Source organism: Amphiprion ocellaris, chromosome 3 (assembly GCF_022539595.1).
Source record: "Amphiprion ocellaris isolate individual 3 ecotype Okinawa chromosome 3, ASM2253959v1, whole genome shotgun sequence".
Taxonomy (NCBI): Eukaryota; Metazoa; Chordata; class Actinopteri; family Pomacentridae; genus Amphiprion; species Amphiprion ocellaris.
Window position 1 is genome coordinate 29,756,312 of NC_072768.1, and position 16,035 is coordinate 29,772,346.

General features: G+C 40.1%; 1 protein-coding gene across 2 annotated transcripts in view; it reads right to left on the minus strand.

Annotated features, from left to right (window-relative positions):
* itga11b (integrin, alpha 11b) overlaps positions 1-16,035 on the minus strand; it is an 80,044-nt gene that overhangs the window by 58,449 nt on the left and 5,560 nt on the right. For both annotated transcript variants that reach the window (XM_035953135.2, XM_035953134.2), the window contains exon 2: positions 7,910-8,021. In XM_035953135.2, the coding sequence (XP_035809028.2) occupies positions 7,910-8,021 (112 nt within the window). The remainder of the gene's footprint in view (positions 1-7,909; positions 8,022-16,035) is intronic.

Below are 16,035 nucleotides of genomic sequence, written 5' to 3' on the forward strand. Positions count from 1 at the left end.
CTTTACACTCACCCTACTGCTCATGTGCACTAAGACTGTTTACATATTTATATCGTTTAAGTATTTTTTTTTATTTGTACAGTGTGCCTTTTTCTATTTTTTATATATAGCTGGGAGTCACCAATCGTAATTTTGCTGTGTGGAAACACAATGACAATAAAGATTCTTGAGTCTTCTTGATTCTTGATTCTTGATGATGTTACAACTCTCCAGGCTAAGGTAGAACAACTATCCGCTGATCTGATAAAAATAGAGAACAGATGTGATGATCTCGAGGCCCGGTCCAGGCACAATAACATACGAATTGTCGGTGTGCCGGAGGACACGGCAGCTGCCTCTACTACTGAGGCTGTTGCTTTGTTGCTTAAAGAAGCTTTCAAGCTTGAAAAAGAACCTCTTCTTGACCGCTGGCACTGCACATTGAGACCAAAGCTGAAGCAAAACGAACCCCCCCGTCCTATAGTGGCCCGCTTGCACAACCACAAGGACTGTGTAGACATTCTGAACTGAGCCAGGATGCAGCAACGAATCAAGATTCAAGACATGACCATCTCTATCTCTATCTTTCCTGACTTCACTGTAAAGACAGCATGCGCCAGAGCAGCCTTCCAAGATGTCAGACGTCAGCTACGTGAGATGAACAGGCCAGGACTGCGTTTTGGTCTTGTGTATCCCGCTTGTCTTAAGGTGTCCTTCAATGATGTCCAGAAGGAGTTCAAGATGCCAGCAGACACGGAAGCCTTTATTAAAACACTGGGCAAGTAGGACAACTGATTTAAAGGGTTTTACTGTCATTATGTCTTTATTTCAACATGGATGTTGGCTAATGGATGCTTTCTATATCACTTCGTTTATAATTCTGTCATGTCCATTAACTGTTGCAATCTATAATAGTTCGGATTGGGACATCCATTTTTTTGATTATTGTTCATTATGTTTCCCACATCTGTACTCTGTAATCTATAATCATTATGTTCATTTTTTTAATTTAGGGAACTGATAATTGAAAATGATAAATGATGTTAAAACAGGGCGTTAACATGTTAATACTTGAGGTTATAATCCTCCCTTAAGAGTATTGTTATTCTTACAGGTATTATGTTTATGTATGTATATATGTACATATATATATATGTACATATGTGTGTGTTCCCTTTTTTTTATACACCACGTTGTAAGCTGTTGAAGTAGTGCTCAAATCTTTTGTGTGCCTTAATAGGTTAGTCTTGTTATTCATGGCGGTGATTTGCGGGAGCCTAGACAGTAGCTGTTGCTTTGTACGCTGAAAGCAAGACAAGGGTTCTGACTCCTTGTGGATTCTGCACTGGGTACTCTGTGGCTTCACCACAGAGTCTTGGTAAGTGCACCGGGGGGTGGGGGGGTAAGTCTGGGGCGGGTTCACTTTGGACCTACGTTGTTCATTTTGTTCCTATACATTTTTGTCTTTCACTCCTGTGTTTACTAGTTTTTTGCACTCTCTCTCCTTTCCCTTCTCTCTCTCTCTTTCTTTCCTCCATGTGGGGGGGGCATCTCAATTTCTATCAGTCTACCCACTGATGGTTGTGGATTCTCTCAACCTAGGCACCAGTTCTGCTGTGAGGTTTGTCAGCTGGAACATCAAAGGACTGGGAAGCCCTGTCAAGAGAACAAGGTTGTTTACTCATCTGAAACGTCTCAAAGCTGACCTGGTGTTTTTACAAGAGACGCACATGCGTAACAAGGATCAAGCCAGACTGAAAATTCCCTGGGTCGCTGAAGTGTTCCATTCCAATTTTAATTCTAAATCCAGAGGGGTCGCCATATTGGTCTGTAAGTCAGTTCAATTCTCATCTTCCAAAGTAATAGCTGATAAGTAGAGCAGATATTTAATAGTTTTCGGTTCTCTGCATCAAGTTCTAGTTTTGCTGGTAAATATATATGCCCCTAATTTCGACAGTCCTCAGTTTATGAATAAATTGTTTGAACAGCTTCCCTTATTGAATGATACCTTTCTTATATTTGGAGGAGATGCAAATTTAGCTGTTTCTCCCTACTTAGATCGCTCTGACCCTGGTAATCCGATTACATGTCTAAAGCTTTCTCTGATTTTATGTCAAAAAATGGTTGTGCAGATTCCTGGAGGTTTTTCAATCCCCAGGTTAAAGAATATTCCTTCTATTCACACGTACACAATTCATTCAGTAGGATTATTTTTTTAATTGATTCTAGATTAATACCCAAAGTAACATCTATTGAATATCGTCCCATCGTTATTTCTGACCACGCTCCTCTCACATTGGACATGCAGATTTACCCAAAACCCCGTTACTCATCTTTGTGGAGGCTTAACAGTTTACTTTTATCTGATGATAATTTTATTAAATTCATCTCGGCTGCAATAGACGATTTTATCGCAACCAATCAAAGGGAATCTGAGCCCATCTCTTGCTCCCTTTTGTGGGAATCCATGAAAGCCTATTTACGCGGCCAAATTATTTAATTCTCTGCTAACTTAAAAAAAATCTCGTCAATCTAAAATACAGGACCTCTCTAATAGTATGAAAGATGTAGATCAACAAATCGCTGCTTCTTCCTCTCTACTGAACAGACGGGTTTCCTTGCAGACTAATTTGATCTTATTACAACCATGGATGCAGAGCGTCTCCTTTTACATTCCCGTGCCACGCATTATGAACATGGCGACAAAGTTGGTCGACTCTTGGCTCATCAACTACGTCGCCAAGCAGCTTCACATATCATCCCCCAAATCCAAGATGCAGCAGGAGTACTACACACAGACCCAACAGCTATCCAACAGCTATTAAACTGGCAAAATAGCCAGAATTAGTAAACAGTACACTTCAAAGATGTAAATTCAATGGCGGATTATCTCTACCTAACTTTCAATTGTATTATTGGGCTGCACATATTCACAAGGTCTCTTATTGGTACACATCAGTGGATCCGCTTTGGTGCAAGTTAGAATCACAGTCATGTACTACATCTTCCCTGCAAGCTCTGATTACCTCCCCCATTCCTATCAACCCCTCCCAATTTACACAGAACCCAGTGGGTTTGAGAATTCGGTATCAGTTCAGAAATTATTTTAAATTTACCTCTCCATTTATTCTAACTTCTGTACTGAGGAACCATTTATTTAAACCTTCACTCTGGGATACAACCTTTTTTATTTGGCATGACAAAGGTCTGAAATTCTTTAAGAATTTATATCAAGATAATGTTTTCTGTAATTTTACTGAGTTGTCGGCTAAGTTTCATCTCCCATCCTCCCACCTTTTCCAGTATTTTCAAATTAGGAACTGTATTAAATCATTATTTCCAGTGTTTCCACAAATACCTACTACTCAAATGTGGGAAGAGGTCTTGCAATTTGATCCTTTTCGAAAATCACAAATTTCTAGGATTTATAGACATCTAATATTTTCTGATGATACCCACACCATTAGGGTGAGGAGGGCTTGGGAGGACGAGCTCGGCCTAGTATTTGAAGATAGTTGGTGGGACGCTGCCATCGATACTCTTCGCACAAGCTCAACATGTGCACGTCTGACACTCATACAACTCAAAGTACTATTTACAATTCACTATTCTAAAGCCAGACTGTCACAAATATGTCCTGACGTTACAGATAGCTGTGATACGTGTCACTATTCACCCTGTAATTTAACCCACGTTTTTTTCTTGCCCTTCTTTGTTCAATTTCTGGAAAAATTAACTTTGATTCAATGTCAAAAATACTTTCAATCTCTGTAAATATTTCCCCTGACGCTGCTATCTTTGGTGTTCCGGAAGACTACGCTCGATTCAGTCGCAGACAATTAGAGGTCTTAGCTTTTACTTTCTTAACAGCAAGACTCCATCTTCTTTTGCAATGGAAGTTCACTACATGTCCCTCCAGTGTTCAGTGACTTAGAGAGGTAATGTCTTTTTTTTTTTAAATTGAAAAAAATCTGATATTCTGTCAAAGGTAATATGAATACTTTCCAAAAGAAATGGGACTCTTTTCTAGCCTACTTTAATTCTTTAAACCCCTCTTAACCGAATAAGGCCCCCCCTTCACCCACTCTTTGCTTTCTTTCTTCACTTTTCTTCTGCCTACCTCTTTTCTTCTTCTGCTTTCTCCTCTATTTCTTATTGTTCCTATCAAGTTCTATATAATTGTTTACTTTTCTGTTCTTAAGTTGTTGTTGCAAAAAAAAATTAAAACCTTCAAGGGAAGTACAATTTGTTGCAGTAAGAAATTGTATATACTTGGATCCTCATATTGTAGATAAGATGTTACATGACTTGTAGAGATTTTTTTAATGTACATGTATATACAATGTAAATGGAATTTTCCCTGCAAAAAAAACAAACAAACAAAAAGCAACCAAAAAAAACCCATTACATTAAAAACAAGAAAACTCGTCCCTCCCACCCTTGGTATGTACATACGCTATATTGCCAAAAGTATTCGCTCACCCATCCAGATAATCAGAATCAGGTGTTCCAATCACTTCCATGGCCACAGGTGTATAAAATCAAGCACCTAGGCATGCAGACTGCTTTTACAAACATTTGTGAAAGAATGGGTCGCTCTCAGGAGCTCAGTGAATTCCAGCATGGAACTGTGATAGGATGCCACCTGTGCAACAAATCCAGTCCTGACATTTCCTGGCTCCTAAATATTCCACAGTCAACTGTCAGTTGTATTATAAGAAAGTGGAAGTGTGTGGGAACGACAGCAACTCAGCCAGGAAGTGGTAGGCCACATAAACTGACAGAGTGGGGTCAGTGGATGCTGAGGTGCATAGTGCCAAGAGGTCGCCAACTTTCTGCAGAGTCAATCGCTACAGACCTTCAAACTTCATGTGGCCTTCAGATTAGCTCCAGAACAGTGCTTCAGCAGAGAGCTTCATGGAATGTGTTTCCATGGCTGAGCAGCTGCATCCAAGCCATACATCACCAAGTGCAATGCAAAGCATCAGATGCAGTGGTGTAAAGCATGCTGCCACTGGACTCTAGAGCAGTGGAGATGCCTTCTCTGGAGTGACAAATCGCGCTTCTCCATCTGGCAATCTGATGGATGAGTCTGGGTTTGGCGGTTGCCAGGAGAACGATACTTGTCGGACTGCATTGTGCCAAGTGTAAAGTTTGGTGGAGGGGGGATTATGGTGTGGGGTTGTTTTTCAGGAGCTGGGCTTGACTCCTTAGTTCCAGTGAAAGGAACTCTGAATGCTTCAGCATACCAAGACATTTTGGACAATTCAATGCTCCCAACTTTGTGGGAACAGTTTGGAGCTGCCCCTTCCTCTTCCAACATGACTGTGCACCAGTGCACAAAGCAAGGTCCTTAAAGACATGGATGACAGAGTCTGGTGTGGATGAACTTGACTGGCCTGCACAGAGTCCTGACCTCAACCCCATAGAACACCTTTGGGATGAATTAGAGCAGAGACTGAGAGCCAGGCCTTCTCGTCCAACATCAGTGTGTGACCTCACAAATGCACTTCTGGAAGATTGGTCAAAAATTCCCATAAACACACTCCTAAACCTTGTAGACAGCCTTCCCAGAAGAGTTGAAGCTGTTCTAGCTGCAAAGGGTGGACCGACGTCATATTGAACCCTATGGATTAGGAATGGGATGTCACTTACATTCATATGCGAGTCAAGGCAGGTGAGCGAATACTTTTGGCAATATAGTGTATAAACATGCAACTGCATATACACACGCATACACACACACACACACACACACACACACACACACACACACACACACACACACACACACACACACACACACACACACACACACACACACACGTACGCACACACACATGCACACACACTATCACCACGGACTGTAGGGAGCCATGGCATGGCACTGAAGATCATGGAAATAGGTTTGATTGTTATATCTGAGCAGCAATCCAGCTGTTTACAGCATTAGATATGTGTTACACTGAACCATTGGGAGGCATTACAGGCTATCAACATCCACAATAATAAGTTTACACATGAAAATGCATTTTCATTGTGAGTGATGACAGTTGTGTAGCTAAATAAAGTTGTCAGGTGATATTAGGGAGGCAAAACGGAGATTCAACCTGTATGAACAGGACATGAAGTGATTTTCTGTCATTCAGGCAGTTTTATGTGTCTACAAATTAATCCAAAAATAATTTACCAACTCTAGTTTGTCACAAATCATGAAAACAGTGTGCTAAGATTTTGTCAGCTGTGTGGAGATGAGTTTTTCTGAACGGAAAATTATGTCATTAGTGGCAACATTTGAGACTGCACCCAGATGTGCCAAAACTGCATTTCCTCAAATTGCTACTTGAGACTGGGTCGAATCCTTACTCAAAAAGGTACATCACAGGCTGGCAAGGAAACAAGGGAAAGTGACTAGTGACCCATTAAAACAAATCTAGTCTGAAAAACTAAAACAAATATAAACTATGGAGAAAAAACCAAGCAGATAACCAAGGTGAACAGGCAGCTGTGGAGGATTGCCTGGGAGGGGGTCAGGCAGGCCCAGATACATATGAGGGCAAATCTATGAAAGAATCAAATGCATGATTGTTTTTGTGATAAAGACACATGGATTTCAATGAATCTATCATTAAAAAAAACCCTCAGAGTTCTAGGACTCATTGGAAACTCAAGACTGCCATGATATACATGGTCTTTATAAATGTAAGTAAAGTTTTGTTTACAACTGTATCTCTCGCTCAACATTCCATTTTGATCCTTTTTCTTAAGTTAAATCATTTCTAAATTCTTATCTATATATAATTTTATGTAATTGATCTTAAATTTCCCTACTTCATTGTATCTTGTCACATCTCAACATGTCTCATTGAGAGTTCAGCAGTTTGTTGAAAACATAAAGATGAAGGATGAGAGACCTTACAAACATTCAGTGCAGAATGATGAAGTACCAATGAGTGTTTACATGGAAAAAATAGAGTAATGGTCTAAAATACTATAGGATCACAGCTACATCACCAAATCCCCATACATAACAGGAGGAACTATAAATATTGCTCAGTTGCTCCATACAAATGTTATCAGACATATTGTACAAAAATGTGTCATCTTACTATGATTTGATATCTTCACATGGAGATAAGAAGTCCAAGTTCCATGATGATTCCATGGTTGCCATACTGGCCATTCATCCATGGAGGCATAAATGGATGCATGGCAAGTTGTTCAACCACGTTTCTTGGAATTTGGGCTCTTCTAAGTTAAAGCTTTTTCAACTCACTTGTTCAGAACATACAAACTTGTGACCTTTGATAGGCTACAGTGTCCAATAAATCCTTCAACAATTATAATCTTTAATCAGACATACAGAGAGCCAGACTATCTTCACCTGAATGTTCTTGGAAATATGGTTAACTGGAGCTGCTAAATGCTGTGCAAAACTTCAATTTGAATTTCTATTAAATCCTTCATGTTAATTTAATTTAATTTGGTCATTAAGCATGAAAACTATTGTCTTATTTAAATTTACCTTATACAAACACAGTATGCAATTATCTCACACAGTGGTCAAATGGAATCTCCACATGCAAAGTATTTTTAAATAGCTCTGGATTTCCACTAAAATGCCAATAAAAAAAAAACTGATTACAAGTTGGCATATTCTTTACCCCAGTTGGCCACCCAGTTGCTTTAAACTAACTTTATTCAACTTGATTAAGCAAACTTCACTTCAATTTGAACAGCTTTTTTCAGCTTTTTGTTTTTTCCTTTTTCCATTTTATCATTAAATACAAATACAACTTGAACATGAGACAACTTTAAGTGGCTTATTTTTTGGTTGTTTCAAATATTGTTGGTGGCCTCTATAATGTAAACAAAATGGTACAGACTGGTCTGTGGACCTGGTGCAAGGTTATTTAACTGGGATTGTTACCACTGGCGTCCTCCTGCCTCGTGCTGCTGAACTGTGTATCCAAACTGTGCTTCCTTAGAACCAGAGAAGACTTTGAAGTTCTTCATGTCAAAGTTGAAACAGAGCTGAAGATCTGAAACACAAAAGATTTCTTGTTATTCACTTTACTTCAAAGGTAAGGTTGACAACATTCCAGTGCACAGTTAAACCTGTCTCCCAAAAATTGTGTTCGTACAGAGCTGCCATTTGATTAGTCAAATATGCGCTGTCACTGCGACAAGACTGATCTCATCTTTATTGGACCTAAATCACTCACACCATTTCCCCACTCCCCCATTACCATTGATAACACCACCCTATCTCCTTCTGCTCACATCCGCAACCTCGGTGTGATATTTGACAGCAACCTCACTTTTGAACCCCACATTAATCAGATCACCAAAACTGCCTATTTCCATCTCCGCAACATCGCCCGTCTCCGCCCCTTCCTCTCCTTCTCAGCCGCTGAAACCCTCATTCATGCCTTCGTCACTTCCCGCCTTGACTACTGCAATAGCATTCTCTTCGGCTCCACCTCCAAAGTTCTCAATAAACTTCAACTCATTCAAAACTCTGCTGCCCGACTCCTCACCCGAACCTGTTCTCACGACCATATCACCCCCGTCCTGCAGAACCTCCATTGGCTCCCCATTTCACACCGCATCCAGTACAAACTGCTTCTCCTCACCTTCAAGTCCATCCATAATCTTGCCCCCTCTTACCTTACCGATTTGCTCCTCCCCTACACCCCCCCCAGGAATATCCGCTCCTCCCACACAAACCTCCTTTCCATCCCGCACAGGACCAGCCGGCGACATTGGGGGGACAGAGCCTTCGCCATTGCCGCCCCCACACTCTGGAACTCACTCCCCCATGCCCTCCGTGACTGCACCAACCTCACCACATTTAAATCCCTTTTAAAGACTCACCTTTTTAGATCTGCTTTCCTTAAGTGATTCTGTATTTTATCTTGAACTTGTTTTACTATCTATTGATTTTAATTAACAGTTTTGTTTTATCTTATTGTATTTTATGTACAGCGTCTTTGAGTTTTTGGAAAAGCGCTTTATAAATAAAATTTATTATTATTATTATTATTATTATTATTATTATTATTATTATTATTATTATTATTATTATTATTATTATTATTATAAATATGCCTGAATTGACCCAGATTCTTTCCATTGAGTAGTCATTAATCTACGTGTTCTGGCTAAATGATGAGAGAAGCTGAAACTTTTTTTTCTGGCCAAACCTTTGCTATAGAGAACATCAAATTTTGGATAACCAGTGTTGTGAGAGGTGAGCAAGTCTAGGGTTTAAAGAAGTAATGATTACAGCATGCCGCTGCAGCCACAGTGTGTCATGCCCTTCATCACCTCTGCTCAGGGTCAGCCTTCTCTCTCCCAATTCTCTCTCCCTTTCCTTCTCCCTCCTTTCCCTTTTTCCACAGGTGGGTGTGAATGGTGTGTGTGTGTGTGTGTGTGTGTGTGTGTGTGTGTGTGTGTGTGTGTGTGTGGAATGTGTAGATATATTGCTCATTAGACAATCACCTGATCAGGGACACCTGCCACTGGGAGTGCTCACTTGCAACTCATCACCTCTTGACAATAAAAGATGGGCTCAGACCACCACTTAGTGCCGGACTGTTGAACTACTCCAGTCAGTCAACTTGACCAAAATTCTGCTTTTGATCATGTTTTGCTTAGTGTTTAACTTGGCTTCACCTTTCACCACAATATCTGTGCTCCCCGCATGCTGCCAACACGGCAAATCCAGACTCCTGCCGTACCACTCCGAAACCTGGTTCTACCACAACCTCCTTTCTTGGATTCTCTCCTGTCACCACTCTTGCCAACATGACTATTCCTGCCTTGCCACACACCTCCTCTGCCCACATTCCCTCTACTGCTCTCCCTCAATCAGGCTGGCAGATAAGTGTAGCGCATTTCCATAGCTTGTACAGTTGTTTCACTTTCGAGTCTTTAAGTGTGTGTTCCGTACTTGTGTTTACTGCTGTGTGTTTTCCTCATGCAGCTCTAGACCCAAACTCTGACTTCCCACCCCTCCCTCCTCCTTCACTGAAAGAGTGGGAATCACCATAGCAAACAGTGACAGTGGTGATTGGTTGATTGATAGTGGACTGAGAAAGAAGGGCCCCAAATATGACTTAATTAGCAATGCATAATGTTATAGCACGCTCTGTCAGCAGGACATATCTAACAGCAACTCTAAGAAAAAGGGTAAATAGTAAATGGTCTACACCTACACTTTAATGGTACCCAAAGTGCTTGACAATGTGTTTCACATTCACACACACATTCACACATTAATGGTGACAGAGCTGCCATGCAAAGTGCCTGCCCGTCATAGGGAGCAACTTCAGGTTCAGTGTCTTATCCAAGGACTCTGACATGTGAAAGGGCTGAGGATCAAACCAACAACCTTGCGATTAGCTATCAAAACTGGCTTGCACTATCAAAATAGGTGTTCTGAAATGTTACAAAAGGCTTACCAGGGACTCTAAAATATGCTAGCTTTTCAAAATAAACACACTGCCTCGTGTCTTCCCACCACTTCACAGTCCAACTCAAACCTCTCTGATGTCAAAGGTACATACCAGACACTACTTCTTTCTGTCTCTTTCTCATGCACATTATGTTGATAGACAAACCATCTGCATCTTTGTGTTCACTTTCATTTGAAACTGTTTCATACGTTTGCTAGTGTGTGTGTAATGGTTGCTGTCTCTTTCCTCTGTGCTTCCATCTTGTGCTACTTGTTTTTCTTTCACAGCAGGTAATTGAGCACAGCTGTCTCCACGTTGCTCATCGCACCTCGTTTGTAGTAGTTTTTAATATGTAGTTAGTAGTTCATTGTTCACTGGACAGTGGATCTCTGATGATGGCTTTCTGATAGTCAGTAGTGATTTTTGAAACATTGCAGTGACAGTTCCTGACTCATTCCTGTTTAATTTGCTTAGAGTTATCTGTGGCTTGCAGGATATATAATGTACAGTAGTGGGAGACTCTCATTTTTGAAGTCAGACAGGACTTTCACCGAGGAAACTATCCCACAGGATTATTAGTTTTCACTTACTATTTGGTTAGATTTTAGACACCAGAAGTGTTCTGTCATAGGAAAATATGGTTAGGTGACCCAACCGTAATCTTGTTTATTGCATCTCCTCCTTCTCTGGGATAATTCACATTCAGAGTGACGAGTTCTACCACATGTCATACGAGATCATATGAAAGAACAACAGTTGAGATGTGTCACAATCAGTCATGGTCCAAAAGAAAATGCATTTTCCTCAAAATGCAACTGAGAATAGAGTTCAGAGTCATAGGAAAGTAATTTTTGGGGAGACAGGACTTGTCCAGTACTACCAGTCCACACGAGTTGTCAGTAATTTCTCCAGCCACATGAGCAGGAAAGATGCCAAAAATCAAATACAGCAGCAACACAGATTAGGTCACTTCTTTGCAAATTGTTATTCCATTCTCACTCTATTTCTAGATTGTCCACCTACACATGGAGCCCACTGCTAAATGGAGAGGGTTCTCTTCTGCAAAATGTAAATTGCACTTTATCACTGAGAGATATGCTGAAATAAAAGGCCTCCTGGCCAGCAAGAGGGAACACAGATTCCATTTCTCCTCCACTTTCCCAATGAAAAGAAAAATGAAAATACTGAAATTAGAGTATAATAGTTGTCCCATTCAGCATTGGCTGTGGTTCCAACTTATTGCATTCTTCAATAGCTTCAGCCTGGAGTCCTGAGTGTGATATACTTTAAACCTATAGTATTTCCACTAAAACATACACTGACACTAGTGGTCCAACTAACTTATCTTGTGAGAAGCATGGAGGTCCTGGAAACAAACTTTTTAAAAACTTCACAGAGGACAGAGCCTCCTCACTGTCTACAGCAAACCTTCATTCCATGAGGTGCAACAAATTATCAGTGAGTCAACTATAGTCCATGAACAAATTGGAAAAGAATTTAATTGTCAGTTACTTGGTGATATCATTGCGTGTAATTTTGGTGCAGAATGGGAATGTTGCTTCAGTAAAGTGCATCAACACCTGACGTGAATAGTTTCCCAATGTGATTGTATTTTCCAGGATTGACTGTCCCCCAAAATTCAGCTCAAAAGCATAAAACTTCATGGAAAATCAAGTCTCCAAGACAGATTTCTCTTAAACCAGACATTTAATTATAATGTGTTCTGGACAGATGAATCTGAGGTAGTTGTTTGGCCACAGTAACAGTAAACATGTTTAGCACAGACAAAAGAACTTCATAAGATCTGTGAAGCATGGTGGTAAGATTGATGATGTTTAATGTTGAACCGGAAGTAGACCTTTTACCATAATAACTATCTTAAATGCACTAGCAAATCTCCAAAGGGATGGATCCAAAAGAAAAATTCTGAAATCAAGACGAGTAGAGAAAGGCTTTTTCATTTTTGCAGACCTGTGAGCTCTGTTTTTGTTTTTTTTGTTTTTGTTTTTGTTTGTTTTGAAGTTATGACTTAGTGATCACCAAGGAAAGTACAAGTCTGTCTTCTTTCTATGCTGAATATGTCCTTGGATCCAATGAGCATCTTTTCCAATTTCAGTTGTCCAATTTTTTTCTTTATTTTTTAGCTTAACTAATTTTAGCACATTTTGAGTCAGTTTCCGATAATGTCATTATCCTACATAACTCCTCTTGTCTCATTTGACATAAACCAGTCTCAACTCATGTAATCTAATTTTGTCTTTTAAGTTTTCTGTGTCCTCGAGTCAATTCAGATTGAAGTATTAATTACAATTAATTTTCTGATCTAATGCAATCTAATATAGGGGTGATAACATTGAACTAGGCTTTAGCACAAAAGCCATAGAGATTAAATTGTAAATAAAATGTCTGTCTTGATAGCTCCTGTTACCCTTCGACCTTAACATGATCTTTTGACCTTGTAGTTTTGCCTGTGCTCAAGTATTTCCTCTGAGTGTTCCAGTTTGTCCCTTCCAGATGTGTAAAGCGGCAGAGAGCTCGGAAAATCCAGCAGACTGTGTGCGATTGTGTGCCAGCAAAGGCAGCAGTGAGGAATTTGGCTGCTGAGGACAAAAATAAAAGACACTGGAAAAAGAAAGGAATTGTCTGTCTTTAGATGTGTTTGCTTCCTTACAAGTAAGAGTAATTGACTTCTGTCCAAGCTTAGCCAACAAGCAGCTCAATTTATCAGAGATGCTGGCAATAAACTGTCAGATACTTGCCAGAGCAGGGATATAAGATCCAGGCCCAGGCCTGACAGTCTGCTTTTGTCGCTACTGAATGATTTTCTTGATCTGGATCCTCACTGGCAATGATAACACATTTCTGAGTTAATTTGAGTGGCATATATCTCATTTCCACTCAAAATTGAAAACAGATTAACCCTCAGCTGCAACAACAGGGAGGATATTTTTGCCAGAGCCGAAACAAAGTTTTGTGCATTTTTTGCAAAATCTACAGTGTTCAGATGAGATGTAGCAGTCAGAAACAGTCTCATCAGGTCAAGAATGAGAGTGATTTAAGGAAGAGAGGTCATCGCACAGCTTGTTGCCAAATGGAGTTTGTGTCACTTCCTTAATCTGTCAGGCAGATGGCTCCAAAAGGCTTGGAATCACTGCAGTCTGATACTGGCAACTACCACGTAATCCTTCACCTTCCTGACAAACAGCACAACTCACAAGTCACAACCCTCACAGACTGTGTAATATTGTCTCACCTCTCAGTTTTGCATGACATGACAAATTTCTTTAGAAAAACTGGTGATTCATAATTGTCTTCTTTATTACCTACAATACCAGTCAAAAGGTTGGACACACCTTCTCATTCAGTGCTTTTTATTCATTTGTATTATTTTCTACATTGTAGATTAATACAGCAGATCAGCACTATTTGTTTACAGCATAATTCCATAAGTATTCTTTTATAGTTTTGATGTCTTCAGTATTAATCAACAATGTACAAAACAATTAAATAAAAATCATTGCATGAGAAGGTGTGTCCAGACTTTTGACTGGTAGTGTAGGTTCTAGCTATTCCCAGTTGTATATCATTTTTTCGCCATGTGCAGTGTTTATTTGTGATATGATGTGATATTCAAGCTTCAACACCTTTAAATAGACCATGTGGGGAGAACATTTTTCAAAAATGCTTTTTTATGAGGCAAAACTATTTTTAGATACAATGTTGTGTACAGTTACCCAAGAAAACACAAAATGCAGTTTCTAAATGATGGTTTCATTTATTGAAGGAAAATTGCTGTCCAGCCTAGCTTGCCCTATGTGAAAAAGTAATTGCCCCCTTTGTTATCAATCTATCAAATGACCAAATTCATTCAGCAACTGGGTTTAGTTTCACCAGCCACATCCACATCTGATCTCTGTCAGGCTTGTGGAATCTAAACATCACTAAATAGAACCTGTCTGGGATTGTGAAGTAGCTAAAGGGTCTGAAAAAGCAGCACATGATGCCACATTCTGTAGAGATTCAAGGACAGATGCATAGGAAAGTCAATGATATTTATCAGTCTGGATTGGGTTACAGGATTTGGTTCCAGAACCCTTGCTGTGCTTGGAGGTGAACTTAAATATATCTAGCTAGTAATGCTCCACCTCACGCAGCATTCAGGTTCCTTCCCTGTCAGTGAGGTGACAGTTCATGTCCTCACAATCAGTCTACGCCACCAGGGAGCGGTGCACCTAGTGCAAACTCCTGCCTACTGCCTGGTAGGCATAGCATCTGACCCCAATTTCCAGCCCGGTGAGTCATGGGCTCACCAGGCGGCGGCCCCATATTACTTTTTCGGGCTGTGCCCAACCAAGCCAAGTTAGATGTAACTCTACACCTTTTCCTCTTCTAGAATGTGCAAATTTGCATAATCCCATTGCATAATCTCTACATTCATCCCTAGTTTCCTGCAGCTTGAGCACACCAGCTCTCCTATGACTCTGCTCAAACACTGTAAAGCAACTCTACACTACACTGTAAAGTAGCTGTAATGTAGGTGTATATCAGCCACACATGTTGGAACCACAAACTGATTACGAAGAATACTGATACAGAAAGCAACTTGACAGGACCGGTTCCTTAAGATTGTTGCGTGTATAATACTGGCTTCATTGGTACACTGCAGTGTCAAGGGGTGAAGCCATGGCTCTGACTGCTTATTTTGGATGATGAAGATAAGGATAAGGATAAGGATAAACTTTATTGATCCCACAGTGGGGAAAGTTCACCGTTACAGCAGCTCCAAGAAAACGTATAAAGGCAGTGCAGGAATAGATAAGAAAAAGAAACACAGTGCAAAAATTGCAGAAAAAACATTATATACAGATGAATTTTTAAAAAAAATAAATATCATGTAGAAGATTATATACAAGAGAATGAGGTATCAGTTATTGCACTGATGAGGTATCAGTTATTGCACATAAATAGGAGGATGCGTGTCTAAAATGGGGAAGAAAAAAGTGCAGCACTAAACGGTGGAGTTTATAGTGCGGCATTGTACAATCTAACAGATGCTGGAATAAACGACCTATGATGAAGTGCCTTCTATCATTTGAAACCTATCATATGAACATGGTAACAATGTTTAAAAAAAATCCATACAAGATTCAACAAATCACATTGCACTTTCATTTAAAAAAATTAAGAGGGTACAATCTGCCAAGACACATCTGTTTCCAGATATACTTATAACCTAACCCTAGCATGTTTGCAACGGGTATGAAAACAGCAAATTTTCACTAGAAAAAAGTGTTGGACCTCAAAGAAACTTGTGTCTTTGGGACTGAGTGAGGCAAGTGGTAGCTAATGCATTCCTGTATGGTGTTATCAACTTCAATATGACAAGCATCAGCAATATCACGACTGATGTGTTGCTGCATGAGTTGAATGATCAGCCTAAAAGCCACAACATGATGTCTCTCTCTGAGTTCTTTCTCACCTCACGGCAAGAGAGATCACCGACCTGCAGGATGAACTGCAAAGGAAGCATCACGAACCTCCCACCAAACTCTTACCCAATTTATATTGAGGGAGCAGTGTTTGCATGGTACTTCAG